The 21,462-nt window shown below is 35.0% G+C and overlaps 1 protein-coding gene across 2 annotated transcripts; it reads right to left on the bottom strand.

The window, feature by feature from the left end:
* Window positions 1-17,957: 17,957 nt before the first annotated feature.
* Window positions 17,958-21,221, bottom strand: LOC149001579 (ADP/ATP translocase, mitochondrial-like). Of its 2 annotated transcripts, none has more exons than XM_089137713.1 (4): window positions 21,071-21,221; window positions 19,251-19,784; window positions 18,804-19,175; window positions 17,958-18,587 (listed from the first exon to the last, which is right to left on the bottom strand). In XM_089137713.1, the coding sequence occupies exons 2-4, from the start codon at window positions 19,764-19,766 to the stop codon at window positions 18,291-18,293; spliced, it is 1,185 nt and encodes a 394-aa protein (XP_088993839.1). In that variant the 5' UTR covers window positions 19,767-19,784; window positions 21,071-21,221; the 3' UTR covers window positions 17,958-18,290. The 2 variants fall into 2 exon arrangements, with proteins under 2 accessions (XP_088993839.1, XP_088993838.1); XM_089137712.1 differs by having other exon boundaries at window positions 19,251-19,769.
* Between the last annotated feature and the right edge of the window lie 241 nt (window positions 21,222-21,462).

Here is a 21,462-nt window from a genome sequence, read left to right as displayed (position 1 = left end):
GAAGAAGACTTGCACAGGCAAACCCTACAGTCCAATCCATCCATGAATGTATCAGAATTGGAAAATAAAACACCAATGGTTTGAGACCCAATTGTTACTTCTGGCTTCTAACTTTCTAGCACTGGAAGCAAACACAAAGCGTCGTCACTGACTCCTAGACTCCATTCTTCTGGCCCAGTAGTTCTTGGCGAAAATATGAAGCATAAAGACGAACACTACCACTAAGAATCAAAACAAGAATCAATCCAACCATTAACTTGTAATTTAAACAGTGGGTGTCATACTGCAATGTAATTTAGAGCATCTTGATGTCTTATTGTCACTAATTTCACCTCAATAATAATGACTGTTGTATAAAAATTCCAAATAAAAAAAAGAGTATAGAAGAAGATGTATCCTTTGGAGATAGATTGTGGGGAATACTATTTAACGATTTAGAAAGCTCGAGTTTCTCCATCTGGTTGTCATAATCAATCATTGTCGCCATCATGCCCCAATTTAACTCCGGCGGATAGAGACGAGAGTCCTAAATCACTTCGATCAAAACTGCAGCTTTTGTGCGTATACGCTGTTTGTGTCTTGGTTGAATAAATCATACCGTGTCAGTTTAAAACAAAGTTCACCATAACCAGTTTAAAGAGAAATTCATTTGAAAGATACATGCAACGGTCATGATTTTTGAGGCACACATGGCACACATCCAGCGTGACCTATGGATGGCCTCCCAAAAATTGTGCCGCAAAGGATTTCATCCCCCCTTTAGTGGGATTTTGAAAAGGGATGTAGTGGGAAAGTTAACATGCTACGTCAGCAGAAAAGATCCTTGATTTAAGGAAGTTTGTTTGTCAACTTTCCTATCCTGCTGATTTAACTGAATCAAACAAGCCACACTTTGGAATTTTTTCAAAAAAAAAATATTATTCATTTTTTCTCACTCCACTTCAAATTCAGCAAACAAATGGTGTTTAACTAAAATTGATAAGTGTGAGTAACCAGTAATAAAAATGTGAGCTAGCAGTAATATTTGTACTTAAAGAGATGCCTTCAACTTTACTCTCACTTAAAGGAGCCATCAGTAACAAATTCATATTAAAAAACAACTTCTCAGTTTCAGAATTAATCTCAGTCATGCTTTGAATAATTTACACGTTTAGATTCTTTCTCAAGAAGTAAATGGTTGTCAACTTAAAGAAAGACAGTCAAGAAGTTTGGTTAGAAAAAATGGAAAATTACACAGATCATATGAAATCAAAGAGTTATACCAGCTAGTTTTATGACTCATTCCTTGTTTAAGAACTAATATTTTCTATCATTAAAGCATTTAATAGGGATCAATATGTTGAGAGAGTTTAGAGGTCGAACTTCCTTGAGTATAGCTCCAATAGGAATCTCCATACGTCAACATATATCTTTCTTTTCACTTTTAAATCTTAGCTAGAGAGAGTGAGATGTAGCAATGGCCGAACACAACAAGAAAAAATTGAATAATTTTAGTGTGTCTAGAGGGTAGTGGCCAGGGTTGGGCTTTTTATAGGGTGAAAATTGAGGAAATTGCACAATGAACTGAAAATCCTATTAGGTCCTTCTGAAAATGATTTCATATCTTCTAATTCAAACTTTTGAATTGGGATCCACCAAAAGAGATTGATTTTGTTCTTTAAACATCATCCCAAATATTCTTTTCTATACTTTTTAACTCTACATTCGCCTCTTTTGCAGATTTACTTTGCAAATACAAAAACAATAAAATACTTCAAGATAGCTTGTTTAAAATGTATAAAAATGTATGATTTATGCTCTAAGATTTCACACATAAATGCGCTCATCATGATCTTCAAGTAAGAAAATAAATTCATAGTTATATTTGAAATTACATAAAATGATCTATTCAATTTTTATTTTAAATTCCAGCTGCCTAGACAAACTCTTACAGATAAAAAAGTTTGTACTTACTTCGTTTATTGGTTTTCTCCCATGTCTCAATAGTGTTCTTCGCAGCTTAATTCATATATTAAATTTTCATGATAATATATTGAAAATATCATGTTGCCAAACAAACAAATGCTGATAAAAGGAAAAGCAACAATGTTCTATGAACGTATGTTTTGAGATGAAAATATCCTTGTGAATTTCAATATCATGCATAATGAATGCTTAAGAACTCATAGTGGTAATAATGCTAGGAATAAGAGAGAGACACATCATGTCTTTATAATTAAACTCAATAATTTTGGTCATGCATTTTAGGGCGGGTACATAATACACATAATGAATGTCTAGCATAGGGCAAGTCCATCCCAGGCTCTCAGCCAGTGCAACATGTTTGGACGGGCCAAGGCCAAGGCTCAGACCCTGTCCCTGTCCCTAGGTTGGGAATTCTAGGGTAGCTCTGAGCCCTATGGCCAGCTATGTATTTGATATTTTTCTAGCAGCATTTTCACATTGTCATTCTTCATGTTATTTTTTTGAATTGACAATTCTATATATATTGGAGTTGGGGGACTGTTGCAAATACCACTAGAGAAAGTTTAACTTGACTTCTTCATTGAGAAGCGTTTTTCATTACCAACTAAGCTTTGTTGATATTATTCATCATATTAGTGCATATGGGCTATCAAGCGATAAATTCTGCTTTTAGTATGTTTATTTGTCAAGTAAAATTCTTTGTAGTGAATTCAAGGATTTTTGTTTTCTTCTTTTTTTTACCCTGAGGTTCATTTGGGCTAGTTTTTTTTTTTTTTTTTTTTTTGCCAACCCCGGTTTTTATAAACCGGTGTTCGGTGTTCGACCCGCGTCGCACACCTAACTGTGGTGGGTGAGTCTCCCAGCGGGAGATTTTTGCATCCACAAGGATTCGATACCGAAACCTTGCTTAAGCGAACCAAGCTGCTTACCACTTGGACCAACCCCCGTTGGTTCATTTGGGCTAGTTTACATGCACCCCCAACAAATTCAAGGATTTATTAGTTGACATGATTGGTATTGTATCGGGTACCAATATTTTATATCGATAACCCGATGCATGAGTGCATATAATTAGTGTATCAGATAGATAGCAGTATGTTAAACCAACAAGTTGATGACAGAGTGGAGATAATTAGACAACAATGACATTTAAACAAAGGTTTTCAATGTGGATAGACTAGGTTTACATGTTTCATTAATTCTAATTTTTTTTCTTTTATTTCTAATATCAATCGTATATTCATATTTACTGTATGCATCGATTGTACCAAACATGCATCATATAAGATGGAATTTGATTTGTAGCTGGCTGATATGATCCTAAGCCATATTGTTTTGGTTTCATACTATAGAAAAGGATAAAAAAGTTATAAAGAATCGCCTTTTGAGAAATATAAATATTGATCTAAGCTTACACTAATCCGACATTATATGGGGTTTGTTAAAGAGAACATGTTGATGCCATGTCTCAGAACCTGATATCCAAAACACCAATGGTGTCCTGAGTATGCTCCCCGTTCTTGATTTGATGTTGTAATTCTAATTAACTATCATAACTGTTTTTAATCAATCTCAAAAGATTTTTCCAAATTCAACTTCAAAATCTATATGAATCAATTTCTCAAAAGTGAAAATAGTTGTAATTCGGGACTTTTCTAAATTTCGTGAAGAAGAGGAGAGATCCGTCGACAGTGAGAGACACAGTGAAGAGGGGTTTTTTCTTCTGAATTTCGCACGGAGAGAGACTCTGAGAGACGGAAAGGGTTTTTCTAAATTTGGGGAAGAGAAACGAAGTAAAAATATATAGATGGGTTTAGAATTTGATGACCGTTGGATTACCTAATGCCACGTGGCACAATCTTAAGAGGGAATTGCAGGGAAAGGAATTACAGAGGATGTGAATCCGAGATCTGGAAGATGGTTTTCTATGGGTGGTAATTGACTGAGTGATGCTGGCAATAGGTCTTCTGCATAGACATTGAGAGACTGTTCCAATGGGAGACTAGAGGGTCTATTTCCATCCTTTACAGGCATACATGACCCACTAGCTTCAGTTGGTTTGCATTTATGTGTTTTTTCCCAGTAGAATTAGTCTAGGTAACAAGAGAATGTCGATGCTTTCACAAATCTTGAAAAAATTTATTTGTCTTCTCTTTTGAAATCAAGCAAGGGTTCTCATTTCATCTTCTTTCCCGTAAACTTATTGGCTTCCAAAAATAGATACAGTAAACAGGGTAAATATTGACAGAATCCAAGAAGATTCTTTTCTTTTATAAAAGACACTAAAGAAGAAAAAGAAAAGATCAAGATTAAATATCGAAACCGAACCCCAAACGATGACTGTGCTCCCTGACGGATTTACCACCACAAATTCGGTGGGTCCCACCGGTAAAAAATAATAAAATTAAAAAATTCAAAAATCCTCTCATCACCCAACCCTTGGGTCCCCCTGTATTTATGGTGGTAAAGCCGTCGAGGAGCCGACGGGTAGCTGATCCGGACTCGTGAGGTGATATATACCACTGGACGTATGGAATTCGTTTACAGAAAAAGAAATTAATAGAGGATTTTGATTGGCAGGCACTGCTACATTCGCACAATTCACAATGAATCATTACAAAACCAAAACCTATTTCAAAAATTTTAAAAAATAAAAAAAAAGAATCGTCTTCTTCCTACGAATTGTTCATCCCGTCACAAGGTATGGAAGGGTATATATCCTGTGCGCTCGGAGAAGTGAGAAATCTCTTGTTCTCCTCTCGAACCAGAACCATTGACAGGGCAGCTTGGTAGTAGGAGGAGAAGGTGTGGAAGGGTATATATCCTGTGAGCTTCCTGCTTCATCCATTGATCTTCTTCTTAATATCCCTTCTCCTCCTCTCCTTTCCTCTTCGTTGTCGACGTCTAAGCTAAATATCACATTCCCATTTATCCTTGCTCGGACAAGCTAATCAAGTAACCAACAATGGATGTCAGTAATGGTGATCAATCAGATTTAAGGGATAAAAAACAGAGCAAAGGAATTAATTAAAACAGAGAAGTTTTTAACTGACATTACAACCCATCGAACAGAAACGAAATGGGTCCAAGAGATTTCTCACTTCTCCCACAAATCTCACAGATGTGTGAACCTCCTTTAACAATCTTGGGTTGAGGCCTCTCGTTGAGAAACATTACTCTGCACTGTTGATGAAGTAGGTCTGCACTCCTTTAACAGTTCGTAAGAAGAAGACGGCTTTTCTTCTTCTTCTTCTTCTTCTTCTTCTTTTTCTTTTTTTTTTTTTTTTTTTTTTGTTTTTTTTTTTTTTTTTTTTTTTTTTTTTTTAATATTTTGTTTATGGTTTTGAATATAAAAAGAGTATTTTACTTAAAATCAATTTTTTCATAAAATTATTTTATTTTTCATCTTGACCGTTCATGTTGGAGACGTAATCTGAATCCATTAATAGAATATGTAATGAAAAGTATTTTTATACATGATTGAGATAAATGTTGTGATTCTAAATCTAGATTAATTAAGCACTAAAGACACTAATTCTTAATATAATTTCGATATATATAAAAATTAAATATATAAATTTTATGTAAGATAAATTAGAATTAACAAATCCAATAATTAATATGTTTGTATTAAAGAAAAAATCAGTATGATCATCTCCTCAATATTATCCCATAAATAACAAACCTGTGTTTCTGGCATTAATAGTATGCTTATAATAAGAGATAAATGAAAGAGCATGTAATTTTAAAGAAGCCGAATATCTTAAATAATATCACTAGTGTGATCTTCAAATAAGAAAATAAATCTATATTCATATTTGAAAATTACTTAGAAACTATTAAATTATTTAATTTAATAAAAAAATTTATATTTTGGACTTACTTGATTTATTGATTTTCTCCCATGTCTTAGTAGTGTTCTTCATAGGTTAATTCATATATTCCCATGATATTATATTAGAAATATCATATTATTAGCCAAACCAATGTTGATCAAACAAATGGTGTTTAACTAAAATTGATAAGTGTGAGTAACCAGTAATAAAAATGTGAGCTAGCATTAATATTTGTACTTAAAGAGATGCCTTCAACTTTACTCTCACTTAAAGGAGCCACCAGTAACAAATTCATATTAAAAAACAACTTCTCAATTTCAGAATTAATCTCAGTCATGCTTTGAATAATTTACACGTTTAGATTCTTTCTCAAGAAGTAAATGGTTGTCAACTTAAAGAAAGACAGTCAAGAAGTTTGGTTAGACAAATGGAAAATTACATAGATCATATGAAATCAAAGAGTTATACCAGCTAGTTTTATGACTCATTCCTTGTTTAAGAACTAATATTTTCTATCATTAAAGCATTTAATAGGGGACAATATGTCGAGAGAGTTTAGAGGTCGAACAACCCAGTATAGCTCCAATAGGAATCTCCATATGTCTCCATATGTCAACATATATCTTTCTTTTCCCTTTTAAATATTAGAGAGAGTGTGTCTTTTTAGTGTGTCTAGAGGGTAGGGTTGGGCTTTTTATAGGGTGAAAATTGAGGAAATTGCGCACTAAACTGGAAATCCTATTATGTCATTTTGAAAATGATTTCATATCTTCTAATTCAAACTTTTGAATTGGGATCTACCAAAAGAGATTGATTCTGGTCTTTAAACATCATCCAAAATATTCATTTCCATGCTTTTTAGCTCTATATTTGCCATTTTTACATATTTACCTTGCAAATACAAAAACAATAAAATATTTCAAGATAGCTTGTTTAAAATGTATAAAAATGTATGATTTATGTTCTAAGATTTCACACATAAACGTTCATCATGATCTTCAAGTAATAAAATAAATTCATACTTATATTTGAAAATTACATAGAATGATCTATTAAATTTTGACTTTAAATTTCAGCTGCCTAACAAACTCTTAATAGATAAAAAAAAAAGTTTGTACTTACTTCGTTTATCGGTTTTCTCCCATGTCTCAATAGTGTTCTTCGCAACTTAATTCATATATTAAATTTTCATGATAATATATTGAAAATATCATGTTGCCAAGCAAACGAATGCTGATAAAAGGAAAAGCAACAATGTTCTATGAACGTATGTTTTGAGATGAAAATATCCTTGTAAATTGCAATATCATGTATAATGAATGCTTAAGAACTCATAGTGGTAATAATGCTAAGAATAAGAGAAACACACATCATGTCTTTAGAATTAGACTCAATAATTTTGGTCATGCATTTTATGATGGGTACATAATATGCATAATGAATGTCTAGCATAGGGCAAGTCCATCCCAACCAATGCAACATGTTTGGTCGGGGCCAGGCCCTGTCCTTGGGTTGGGAATTCTGGGGTAGCTCTGAGCCCTAGGGCTAGCTATGTATTTGATATTTTTCTGGTAGTATTTTCACATTGTCATTCTTCATATTATTTTTATTTTTTTGAACCGACAATTCTATATATATTGGAGTTGGGGGACTGTTGCAAATACCACTAGAGAAAGTTCAACTTGACTTCTTCACTGAGAAGCGTTCTTCATTATCAACTAAGTCAACCTTTTGTTGATATTATTCATCATATTGTTGCATATGGACTATCGAGCGATCAGTTTTGCTTTAGTATGTTTATTTGTCAAATAAATTCTTTGTAGTCAATGATTTTTTTTTCTTCTCTTTTTTATTTATATATATATAACCTTGAGGTTCATTCTATAACCTTGAGCATGCACGCCCAACAAATTCAAGGATTTATTAGTTGACATGATTGGTATTGTGTCGGGTACCAATATTTTATATCAATAACCTGCATCAGAGTGGAGATAATTAGACAACATTGACATTTAAACAAAGGTTTTCAATGTGGATAGACTTAGGTTTACATGGTTCATTAATTCTAATTTTTTTCTTTTATTTTTAATATCAATTGTATATTCATATTAACTGTATCCAGCCACTTCTAACTATTTTCTAGCCAGATTTCATCTGTATCACTGTAAATCTCTTCAAAACTGGCTCTTATAAGAAGAAAATGTATATTCTCAGTTTTTATGGTTACGTATCTTTTTGTTTTAATATCCAACACTTTCATTGTAAATCTCCCCAAAACTAACTCCTCTCTGAAGGAAAAGAAAAAGAAAAAGAAAAAAAAGAAGAAAACTTGTGCATAGAACATAAATTTTTTCTTTTAACTTTAAATTAGGATTGACAATGTTATTAATATGGTTGGATGACAAAATCGTACATCCTGGTTTACTTGCTATTATATAGAATGAAGAAATTATTCAATTCCAAATCATCAAAAAATTTAATGCCTAGGAATTAATAACAACCTGTTTATTAATTTAGTTAGGAAAAAGATAAATGCCGACTCTCGATTTTTTTTCCTATTACTTAGTTTATTGGTTTCTTCCCATAGTTCCATGTCTCAATAGTTTTCTTCCCAACTTTTATTCATATATTTTCAAAATAATTTAATAGAAATAATATTTTACTTCTAGATAATCTAACATTGATCAAAAGAGGAATGACTAGGGTCTCTGAACTTATGCTTGAAGGTGAAACTATCATTGTGAATTTGCACCATAATCTCATGCATATAAATATTTTAAGAAATTAGAGTGATAACAATGGTAAGAATAAGGGAATTCATGTCGGCGCCCGGGGGGACCCACACGGGGGGGAATGCCCGGGGGGGAGGGAGGCAAAAGAGCCCCCCCCTGTCCCTCCTCCCGCTTTTGGGGTTCCGCCGTGGTTTTCTGGGTCCGTCGGCTTCTTTGGTTGGTTTCCCTGTATAATTAAACTTAAAATTTTTTGGTCAGGTGTTTTATGATGGGTGACATGCATAACGAATGCCTCGTATAACAAATTCCATCTTTGGGCAGTAGCTATGAGCTTCTGCCATTAAACAGTTTTTCAGTGAACACAATCAGCATTGAAGGGTATGAAGACACGGACGACAACCCAAAGAGCTAATATTGCTTGTCTAGAAGACAAGATTTGTTAGGAATAGAACTTTTCAGCTAAGCAACAAATCATTCAAAGTTTCATGTAAGTTTCTGTAAAAGCATGAACTCAACAAGGAACAAATGTTAAATGATGGGAAGAAGTTTCTTAATCTTTTCCAGTAAGGAAATAATGAGACGTAGAACAGAAGAAGAGTTTTTCTTACTCTCTCTTGCTCCTCTCAACTCCACCTGCCATGGGAGATTAACGTCGGATTCTATTGAATCCTTTTCAAGTTCTCTGCTGTCTGAGGAGTAGACTGTGTAAATTTACCTGCATATGGTTGATCAGCTGAAGATGGAAGAAGTAATAGGAATTACAAGAAGGTTCGAAAAAGTGGAGATTGATGAATTGGTCGCGGTGACTGTAATACCCCTAGATTTTTACTAAGGGTATTTTGGTCAATTTTCTCATAAAATAATCAGTAATAAGGTTAAATCATTATAACTACCATTTCTTCTTAATAATAATAATAATAAATTATTTAATCAATGAAAAAGAAATAAGAAAACCAAATCACTAAATAACAAGTGGATTAATCGTTTTTTATTTAATTTATAATACTTAAATAAACTCAAATATTAAATTAAAAATCATAATATCAGTTTTTTTTTTTTAATTTTTTTTTTGTTGATATAGGGGGGGGGGGGTTTTTTTTTTGGGGGGGGGGGGGGGTGGGGGGGGTGTTTTCGGGGGGTTCCCCTTAAGTATTTATTATTATTAGTTTAATAAATCTTAACTCATTCAATAATTAATACTATAATAAATTAATACTTTAAGTAAAAGGAAGATAATTCATTTGTAATGTAAACTTAAGAAGGAACTAAAGAAAACAAGTACGTTGAGTTGAGAGTTAAAATATAATACAATAAATTAAAGTTTATATATATATTAAAAAATAGATTAAAAATTTATTAATACATTTAGTTTTATTAATTTACTTAATTAAAAATTTTAACTTCAATTGTTATTATCAATTTCTTCCATATAAATAGGGGAGGGATGTGACCTATGGGGAGAAATTTCCAAAGAAAAGAGAGAGACCTCACTAAAATCAATAGAAATTTTTAAAAATGTAATAGTCGAACTCTTTATTTTGGATATTTTAGAATAATGAAAATGTTTTAGCTTATTATAATTTAAAAAAATAGACTTCCACTTATTAGATATGATGAATCTTTCGAGTTTAATGTTATAAAATTTTGATCAATTCTATCATGACCGGTTCACTACTTAAGAAAAATTGATTCTTAGGCTAATTATTGACCTTATTTCCTATATTGGAAATTGAGGCGTTACAATGATACATAAATTAGATCCATGGATTTCCTTTTCTTTTCTTTCTTTTTTTGGATTTCTGTTTTGATATTTTTTTATTCCTTTTTCGGCTTTGGAAGTGAAGTATTTGAGTAATTCCAAAAGATTCAATTCTAAAATTCAATAGTGAGAATATGAATAACTTCAATATCTATAGCAAATCAAAGCAGAGGCGTTCAGTTGGTGAGATCACTGCATCTTAGTGAAGAGGTCCCACAAATAGAAATGCTATATATATTAAATCACAGGAGTGGAATCAAGGAAATCAAGATTCAACATTGGGGCCACAATGAAGAGCTAAATATAAAATAAAATAACAACAAAATTAGGGTTGCAACAAGGTTGGGCTAGGCCGGGCTTTTGCAATCCCAAGCCCAACCCTATATATTTTAATCTAAGTTCATTCTTGATGTGACCCTAATTCAAGGCCATGGATTATTGTCCATAACCCTAAGTCCTACAGGATCAAGCCTGTTCTTGCCTAGTCTGGCCTTGTCCCTAGTGTTTATTGGCCCTAATCCTGATTGACCCTGTACTTGGCCCTGTCCCTGACCCTTGGCCATATCCTTTTTCATGTTCCTAATTCATTGAGATCAAGCATCAGGGACAAAATTAGGGTTAGGATTAGGGCTAAAATCAGGGTTAAAATCAGGATCAGGGTCAAGGTAAAAAATCAGGGACATGTTGGAACAGGCTTGCCCTTGGTCCGTAAGACACCCTCAGGGCCAAAATCTTGAGTCCAAGCCCTATTTGGGGGCTCAAGGCAGGCTTAGGGCGGGTCAGGGCCAAATTTGCACCCCTACCCAAAATGCCTTTTTGTAAAGTTTTTTTTAAATCAGTGGGGGCCACGGCCCCTAGCCTTAGGGGAGCTCCATGTTGAATCAGGCAATCCTCAATGAAGATAACTAATGATCTAGTTCTATCTGAACATTACAAGTGATATTGAACTCTTAGTTGGTTACTGGACTATGTTGATATTAAACTGAAGTGGAAGTGGAAGAGGTTTATATCATCACTCCCCATATTGAATTTGTTGCAAAACAAATAAAAATTTAAGTTGATTAAGATTTATTTGAGTCGAAATAGTTTTGCTTCAGTGCTGCGTACAGTCCAGATGAAGCCATGATATCAATTTAAATCGTAAGCGTCCAATTTCAGCATGTGTTTTTCACCCCATTTTAGTAAAGCAAACCGTGTGAGGTTCGGTTTAATGATTTGAACCAAGCCCATCCTAACTCAACTAGACCAAACCCCATCCTCTAAAGTTTCAATTTCAAAATCCCAAAACAGAGTGAAAACAAACATTTCGTTCGTCGGAGCAAAAATTTCGTCTTCCACTTCTGAGTTCTGAGAATGAACATAGACAGAGGAGGAATCAGATATGCTGCTTCTTGCGGTAGTCTCCTTGCTGCATCGTTACATAGCATCCGTTTCCTTTCATTTTTGTTCAACCTTGGTAGGTGTCAAGTTTGAAGGTTTCCATCTGGTCGAAGATCAAGATCATCTACATCTTCCTACTGAACCTCTTCCTTCCTGCGGAACCTCTCGAGCCCTAAGTTCCACAGGAGAGGAGTCCTGGGACATTATTTTTCTGACGAAGTTGGCTCTGTTGGTAAGCTTTCCATATTTTTCCATATTTTTAGGATTTTGATCTCCCATTTCCCATTGCATTTTAGGGTTCCAGATCTATTCTTTCTCTGGTTACGACTTACGATAGATATTGTTATTTGATTCAGATTCATGGGGTGGATCAGTGACACTATTTATTTCTGTATTGGGAAGAACACGATTGAATATTTTTGCAGGAGGTTGAATATTTCATAGGTAGTATGAACGGGAGAAAAAATCCTCTGCTGTGCACCACTAGAAAATGACACGTGGATTATACTTAATAAATGGTTGAGATTAAATATGTAATTTTTAAGTGATTTAAACCAGTTGAAATACCCATTTTAGTTATACCCACCCATTTCTGAATCCAATTAATGAGAAATTCCTCATCTCCAACGACTTCCCCTCTTTGTCTGTGATTGGGTTTCTCTTCCATTTCTTGTTTTCCCATCAGATCTCTGTGGGGAAGGAGACCGTGGTGACGGTGGTGGTGGTGGTGATTGCGGCACTTTACCTGCTCTTTCCGCTCCCATCTGTTTTCTGTCAGTATGCATTCGAATTGTATGACTTGTGATTCTGCGCCCTTGGTGCGGCGTGCAGACAAATATTGGAACCAGGATATTTAAAGATAGGACGACTGGTTGCTATGCACAGGAGGCTGACCGCGTGGGGGTAGTTTTGAGCGAGGGAGGTTCGACAGAGAGTTGAAGGAGGTGGTGGGTGTGTAAATATGGGGGTTGTAGATGGTTCTGAACTACTTCCTTCAGGAATGATTTCTCGTTGATTAATTTTTGGTGTTGATAGAGGGTGTCAAAGAAGATGGGATTCTGTTCTAATCTCTGATGATTCAATTTGGCTCTTCTGTTCGTGACTGATTTTTCTGGGAATCAAGAAGTGGGCTTGGGATTTGAATTGCCAATTTGTACCCATCATTTTTTATTTTTATTTTTGGGTATCATCAGTGAAAGTATACTTACAGAGTAATTGGATCCAGTGTTGGTTGTTTTGGACATTGATTATGTTTAATTTTATATATAGATTTGTGATGTATGTTGGGATCATAGTACTCACATATTTTTTCTGAATGGGTCTGAGGAAGATAATATTTGTGTTTTGCATAAATTCCAGATCTTATCTAAGTTTCTCTGTCGTCGTTCATTTCTTTTCTGTTTTTCTTTTCCTCTTGGGTGCCTTGTACAGGGCAAGAGGAAGAATGCTAGCTTAGTTCCAGAGTGACCATTAGGTTACTGTGAAAGTTCTGAATAGAGAACTTGTGATTATATGGTTGTTGAAGTTCTGAACAGAGAACTTGTGATTCTATGGTTGTTGTTCTGAACAGAGAACTTGTGATTCTATGGTTATTGTGAAAGTGTTTAAAGCGATTCAATTGAAGATGAAAAATAAAAACAAGGTTTCACCTCAGTTGTTGAAGTTCTGAACAGAGAACCCTAATCTCAGTTGTTGAAGTTTTGAACAGAGAAATTGTGATTCTATGGTTACTGTGAAAGTGTTTAAAGCGATTCAATTGAAGATGAAAAAAATAAAAACAGGGTTTTACAACCAGGGAGGGGGATGGGTGGGTAGCTATGGGTATTTCAACCGGTTTAAATCACTTCAAAATTACAGATTTAATCTCAACCATTTCTTAAGTATAGTCCACGTGTCACCTTCTAGTGGTGCATTGCTGTTTACAGCAGAAGATTTTTTTCCAATATGAACCCAGTTTTCTTTCTCCTGTTGTCCAACCCAACAAGCATGTCGTAAATTTTGAAGAATGCTTGCCATAGCCCTCATCTTCCTTCTGTTTTCCTTTAGAGTGGACTTGCTGTTTAAAGTGTTCATAAGATTTCATCAACTTCTTGAAGGAAACCAAAATGATTCAGTAACAAGCAAAAAATTATAAAAGCGTAAACACATGAAATTGGAAGACAAACATAACCACTAAGTTGAACAAAATTGAAAGAAAACGGATACCAGCAAGGAGACTACTGCAAGAAGCAGCAAGTCTGATTCCCCTTCTATCCATGTTCATGTTTGTTCTTAGAACTCAGAAGTGGAAGACGAAATTTCTGCTCACACAAACGAAATGTTCATTCTCCCTCAGTTTTGGGATTTTGAAATTGAAACTTTAGAGGGTGGGGTTCGGTCCGGTTGAATTAGGCTGGGCTTGGTTCAGATCATTTAACCGAACCTCACACGGTTTGCTTTACTTAAATGGGGTAAAGAGCACATATGCTAAAATTGGACGGTTACGATTTAAATTGATATAGTGACTTCATCTAGACCGTACACGGCTCAGTGCTACACATTTATTACGCAGCACTGAAGCAAAACCCTGAAATATGATAGTTCAATGATTTATTAATTTACTCTCCAAACATATTTTCGGGATACAAAATCTAAGTCAACAAACATAATAAAAAAATTAATTAAAAACACAATTCACAATTAGAATCCCTTATTTTGGGCTAAACTCAAGTTGGATCCCAATGATTATGATCGTCGGTCCCAACCTGAATTTAGGCCAATACAAGGGATTCTAATGTAAAATTTTCATAAATTAATAATAAATTAATAAATAAATAAATAAATAAATAAAACTTAGTTAAAAATAAGAAACAAATTTCCAATCCAATTTTCCTATTAAAAAAAATATTGAATTGTGTCCACATGAATCAAATCGAACATATATGGAGTTATTAATTATCCCAATACTGAGGTGTGTTGTTACTAGTATTTTTATTAGTTTCATCCTGCAGCATACCTCTCAATAGTCCTTTGAAAGGCAATGGTTGGAGAAGAGCAGAGATAGATTTCACGATCAACCATGCACGGCTTATTGGTTTCCTCCCATATCTCAGTATTAACTTATTTTTGTATAGTTACCCAAAATAATTCAATGAAAATATTATATTATATTAAGTCTGAACATAAAGTGGCATTGATCAAAATAGCAATGACTAAGGTCTATTAATTTATGCTTAAAGGTGAAACTAGCATTGTAAACTTGCTCCAAAATCTCATGTATAATGAATGTTTAAGTTAGAGTGGTTACAATAGTTCTGGGTCATGTGTTTTATGATGGGTGACACGCGACATGCGCAACCAAAGCCTTCTTTTGGACAAGTCCATCTTTAGAGTGTAGTTTTAACCATGGTCTCATATGAGGATTTTTAATGTACCTAAAAAAAAATACTGAAGAGTTTTTCAATGAAAACAATCATCATTGAAGGGTATGAAGACAGGGACCACAAGCGAGGGACCAATGTTTCTTGTGTTGGAGACAATATTAGCTAGGAATAAAACTTTTTCAATTCGATTTCTCCCTACTATATAGGAATTTTTTCTTTTTTTTTTGGGTAATCAAGTTTTCATTAAGAGATAGGGGTAGGATGGAAAACTAAATATAAACTCAGTAACCAATTAGAGGAACATGACAATAACTCGGGTCCTGAACCGAGTAGGCCTTCCATGCTAGATGATCCGCAACACATTTGGATCTTCTAGAAATATAAATGGGTTTAAAGCCCAAAAATCTACTATCTAAAAATTTGATGTCTTCAATTACAGGTAGTATAAAAGTAGGGGGTAAGACTGTCTCAAAAAATAACTCAGTAGAAGCTGAGAGTCGATTTCTATCTCCACATTTTCGAAGCCATTAGCTCTAGTTCTAACATCCCTACTCTCATGGCCTTTGATTTCTATCTCCACATATTCGAAGCCATTAGCTATAGCTTCTAACATTCCTACTCTCATGGCCTTCGATTTCTATCTCCACATATTCGAAGCCATTAGCAATAGCTTTTAACATCCCTGCTCTCGTAGCTTTTGCCTCCCCTTCGATCACAAATGAAAATGATTTGGGTAAGGATGCCACTAAAGACTTTCCTTCACAATCTCTAATAATAATCCCTATACCTCCCTTTCTTGTTTTCTATTGCCAAGTTGCATCAGTATTCACCTTTACAAAATGATGGTTTGGTTGTTGCCATTCCATTATTTCCTCCACAATATTTTTATTTTCAATTGTGGTACTTTGATTTACCTTCTTGACCGATGACCAAAATTATGAGTGTACTAGGATCACCATTTACATTACTTCAATTGGTGATTTCAATGATTCGTCATTATCCTTGAATTTCGAACTTTCCACAAGGACCATAAGATGAAAGATATCAAACTTTTCACTTTTTCTCCCTCCTTTAGTATTTGTAAATCTGCCCAAGTCTTCATCCAATCCGCCAACGTAGTGAATTCTCTTTGAGAACTTCTCCATATTAATGAACTACCAAACCACCCTGTTTTGGCAAATTCACAGTGGAGAAGAGTATGAGTAATAGTTTCTTCTTCCATCCCACAGGCCCTACAAAGTTGATCCACTTTCATTCCCCTCTTGTTTAGCTCTTTTGAGATTGCTAAACTGTCATTACATGCTTTCCACAAGAAATTCTTCATTTTGGGAAGAGTTTTGCACTCCCAAATATCTATCCTATTTGTTGAATTCATCTCTTCCCAATCATGCACTTTTGAGGATGATGGAGTTCTATCTTCTTCTCTTTCTTGGATTTTTTCAAGTAACTTATAGACTGATTTAATTGAGAATCTACCATCAGTGCTAGCACCTCATACTTAAGTCTCTTGGGACGGAAATAGAGCTAATAGTATACCAAGTATTGCATCGGCATCATGTGCTAAGAAGTACATCTTTATAGTTTTCAGGTACAAAATCTGAATCAGACATAAATAAATTAATTAAGAAAAATTAAATTAATATAAAGATCTAAAGCTAGAAATAAGAAACAAAACTCAAATCCAAGTTTGTCTTGAAACTTGTTATTTTTCACTCTCGGTATACCTAAATCAGTACTATTATTGACACTTTATTGTCTTGTTATTTGATTTATTGGTTTTCTCCCATGTCTTAGCAGTATTCTTCACAACTTACATTCATATATTTTCACAACAATTTAATGAAAATATTATGTTATTTCTAGATAAATTGACACTGATCAAAAGAAGAAGGTCTAAGGACTATTAATTTATGCTTAGAGATAAAACTACCATTGTAAGATTTCTCAAAAATCTCATGCACAATGAATGTTTAGAAAGTTAAGAGTGGTAAAAATGGTTTTATAATTAAACTTACAATTTTTGATCATGTGTTTTTTATGGGAGACATGTATAACAAATGCCTTGTGGTGTACCTTTGAGTTTGGTCTCAGGTAAGTATTATTTTTTATTTATTATAAAAAAAAAAATTGAGCAGTTTTTTTTATATATATATATGAGGTTCATCCAAGCCGGTATATGGGCACCTCAACTACATCTTCCGGCGAGCTTTATATAATTAATATAAGCAGGTTTCACCCCTAACCCGAGGAGAATTTGAATTCTAACCTCCTACGTGAAAGTGTTATATATATAAAAAACTGAAATATGAAAATATACAAAAGAATTATAGCATTGGATCTCAATGTGATGTAGGTGGGTTTTTTTTTCCTCTTTTGGGTAAAAAAGCCAGTTCATTCAAGCATCAAAGTTGAAGACTCCAACTAGTTTTTCGGTTATCCTCATCCAGAAGGGGGCTGATGAAGCTCTAAATGTCAGTAGATTGTATTTTCCTTTTTACTAGTGGAGAAGGTGTGTTTAGCTAGGTTGGAGGTTCTTCACTAATATCCAGATGGGTGGCTGCGAACCCAAGATTTCTCCATGGGAGATTGGATTTTTAACCACTTAACTAACCAACCATTGATAACATTTATTCAATTTGATACAGGTAGAATCCAATCCACCTATAATGGACCAAAAATTAGTATACAACGATCCATCAGGTGCACCAAACTATTCAGTAATAACATTTTCATCACAAGTGTTTACAAAATTGGAAGGAGGAAACATGATTCAATTTGGTGCAACAATTTTGGGTAAACAGAGTCTCATTAAAAAAAAAAAATGAAAAAAAATAAATGAGAAGAACACCAAAACAGAGTAAGTTTGTCAGTTGGAACAATGGATTGTATGTTCTACAAACACAAACTCAACAGGGATCTAGGATTAGAAGAGAGGATAAATAAGAGCAAAATTTAAGAACTCAGCAGATTCAAATTAACTTATACTGATATACTGATATATGCCTTGGTTCAGAAAACCAATTACTCTCAGGGAAATACGCTTACAACCTCTTCTTTGAATAGAATCAAAAGAAGACTCCAACCAAGAAAAGAAAAAAAAAACTGGTTAGGGACAAATCCTTCTCAATCCCTCCCTCTGAAACTAAATTATTCAAAAGAACAAAAATTCGCAAGACAAATTCTCCCTAGGAAACTAAATTAACTTTTTCATCACCATCTAAGGCTAGTCGGTAGCTTATGAAGAGGAATCTTCAAATTAGCCTCCGCCAGATCCGTACTTCTTTCCGAAAACAATCAGCTGCAACTTGTCATAGCCGGCAAGCACACCAGCACCTGCAACTGCACGGAGAATGTTTGCTCCAGCACCCTTGAACAAGGACTTGGCTCCCTCATTCTTCAAGATCTGTCCGAACGCATCGAATGAGCTCTTGTACTTAACTGCTTCACCAGAGGTCATCATCATTCTTCTTCGAACAGTGTCAATTGGGTAAGATGCAAGACCAGCACCGTTGGTGATGAGCCAACCCAGTGCGAAACTAGCGAAGAAACTATCCTGAAATTCATCAAAAAACAATAACCCATTTGTAAGCATCAAATTGGCGAGCAAGGAACCAAACATAACAACTGCTTGGATGATACAGTGAATCAAATGTATAGGTAAAGCTTGGATCCAATTGACTGAAGGTAACAGGTGCCTAATGCACTGGGAAAGGGGTATCACCAAAATATCTTTTTCTCCACCTAAAAAAGCCATGCAAGAGTTACTAACCTGCCACTTTCCAGTTAGAACGACTGGTTTCAAAGAATCATATAATCCAAAGTAGAGACCACGGTAAACAATAATTCCAACACATGAGATGTTGAAACCACGGTAAAGGCCAGCAATACCATCTGACTGGATTGTCTTCCGGTAAACATCAACAAGACCATTAAATTGTCTTTCTCCACCTTTCTTTGCTGCCTTGGCATCATTAGCCAGACGGGTTCGAGCATAATCAAGTGAATAAACAAATAGAAGGGATGAAGCACCGGCAGCACCACCAGATGCCAAGTTGCCTGCAAACCATGTCCAGTATCCATCTTTCTCTTTCTTGAAGTTGAACAACCTCTTGAAGTAATCCTTAAAAGCGAAGTTCAAGGCCTAGAACAAATCTGGATTGTTAAAAAGAACGTTTCAATTGGGGAAAAAATTACTAACTACGGTAGAAAGTCCAACCTGTGTGGGGAAGTAACGAATCACATTAGCAGTGTTCCCTCTCCACAATGCCAATATCCCTTCTTCCTTTATTGTACGGCTAAAACACTCGCCAATGCCTTTGTAAGGCTGAGAAAGTCGACCAGTCTTGATCATTTCATCTTGATTTTGAATCAAAAGCTTAACACGCTCAATAGGTGCAGCAGCAGTTTTGGATACAGCTGCAGATACTCCACCCATTAGAAAATCAATACCAAAGGTGGTGAGGTTTTTCTCCTTGGGGGCTTGAACAAAGATTGGAGATGTAGCTGAGGAAACCATAGACAGATCAACGTTCCCATTGCATGCCTGTGTCAATGGGGACTGCAGATTTGAGTTGCAAAAGTTCCCATATGAAAAACGCCTTTGAGAAATAGCTGGTCTATTGAAGCCAACATGGTGTGCTGGCACATCACGGGAAATACTAGACCCAAGATTGAGTTGTCCAGTAACTTTTTGAAGGACCGTTGGGTGCTGAGGCCGATCACCAGCCATCATATACTGCAAATGTAAAACCTGAAATTAGAAACTAGCAGTAAGACAAAGCAGGCATAGCTTTTGAAGATTCATTACCTTTTTAATAAAAAAAGAAAAAGGACTATCAGGCTTTGCTCATACCATGAAAAACAAAACATCCGAATACAAAGGAAACAGAGGAATCCCACAATCCAAATAACGTCACAGTGAACTCCAAAATGAATACGATAAACATAACCGATAACAATTTGACCAAGGCACCAAAAACAATATTGAATGATAACAATCCTAAGCAAAAATGAAGTCATAACGCTAGCTAAACTGACCAGCTGAAGCAGGGGTTACAGAGTAAACTAAAGTGGTAACCGTCTCTAATATTTGAAAACAAAAACATCAAGGAAAAACATCAGAGTAACATAAATCACATGCAGAAAGATGGGTTTCACGATCAAGTATTATAGGTGAACCTAAAGGAGGAGAAAGGAAGAGGGGAAGGGGGGGGGGGGGGCAATCATATTTCAATAATGTTTCAGCGAACTGGAGCTTTGCTTTTGATTGTCCTGCTCATTATGAAAAACACATAAAACTCTACATCAACGGATAGGTACATAAACGGATTATTCCTCACTATGAAATGAATCCCAACACAAATTGATAATACTCAATAATCTTCTTAAGTTAGAGAATACAATATCAAGGTAAAACATAACAGATGATGATATGATTCAAGTTACCAGCTTGAATCCACAGCACAATAACAGAGTGAACACCGAGAACGAATATGGCTCCGATCTATGAATTAGAGGGGGAAGCTCTTTTTAAAAAGAAAAAAAGGACCGAACCATTCAACTGTAACTTCCAAAAAATCTACTCAGCAATTAGTTCAAATATCTAAATGAAACATGACAGTAGCAGACGCTAAAACCGGGGTGAGAACTCCATTATTTAATCAAATAAATTAGGACCACATGACTGAACTTAATGGATCTACATGCAAAATAGTTCTAACTTGTAAAAGAAACACGACGACACCGAAAAGTAACTCCCGAAGATAATGCGAGAAACAAAGCACAATTGAGCAACGAAATTATGCAAAGCGACATCTAAAAAAGCAGTATTTTCACAAGAAATCTAAGAGAAACCTAAAAATAGATAAACAACGCGAGAGATCCACGCACAGAGAAAAACTAGCATAACAATCCAAACTGACACTAACAACCACGGATCCAGATGATCAGATCAGATTTCCCGAAGCAGATGATACATGGAATACGTAAAAGCAGAATTAAAGCAACACATGAGAGAGGAAATCGCCATGAACATACCTTCAAGCAGCACAGATCGTCGAGATCGCTCCACCTCTCGCTTCAGTGAAAGCGACAGGAGAAGAAGCCGGAGAAGAAACAGGAAAAGGTAGGCAGGAGACGATAGAGCAGAAGGGTTGGCTGAGGCATTTAAGGCTGGAAGCTTAAAAGATATTTCATACTGACATGATTTTTCTCTGCTTCTAAACTATGTTTTTAAATTGCGCTCCTTTGGACGAATGCCATTGTAACCGTTGGATTCTAGGATCTAAGGGTTGAAAGGTCGATGGTTCCCAATAACTGGTAAGAACGATCTGGAGAATGCCACGTTGATATCTGTGAAAGTGCAAGTGGGAATCTCGACTGAGGACGTTATTATTTAGTCAGTTACATTGAAAAAAGGATTCTAATCG

The sequence above is a fragment of the Hakea prostrata genome, chromosome 10 (genome assembly GCF_041222555.1).
Source record: "Hakea prostrata isolate BN-2017 chromosome 10, UWA_Hpros_2, whole genome shotgun sequence".
NCBI lineage: Eukaryota > Viridiplantae > Streptophyta > Magnoliopsida > Proteales > Proteaceae > Hakea > Hakea prostrata.
Note: the sequence above shows the minus strand (reverse complement) of the source record. Positions and strands in the feature narration are given on the sequence as shown.

Bases quoted from the DNA above. Each gene is read 5' to 3' on its own strand.
- LOC149001579 (XM_089137713.1), bottom strand. From the start codon at position 19,766: ATGATGGCTGGTGATCGGCCTCAGCACCCAACGGTCCTTCAAAAAGTT. The intron at 19,176-19,250 runs GTTGGACTTTCT...GATTTGTTCTAG, and splicing joins TTCGTTACTTCCCCACACAG to GCCTTGAACTTCGCTTTTAA. The intron at 18,588-18,803 runs GTTAGTAACTCT...GATGAATTTCAG, and splicing joins TTCTAACTGGAAAGTGGCAG to GATAGTTTCTTCGCTAGTTT.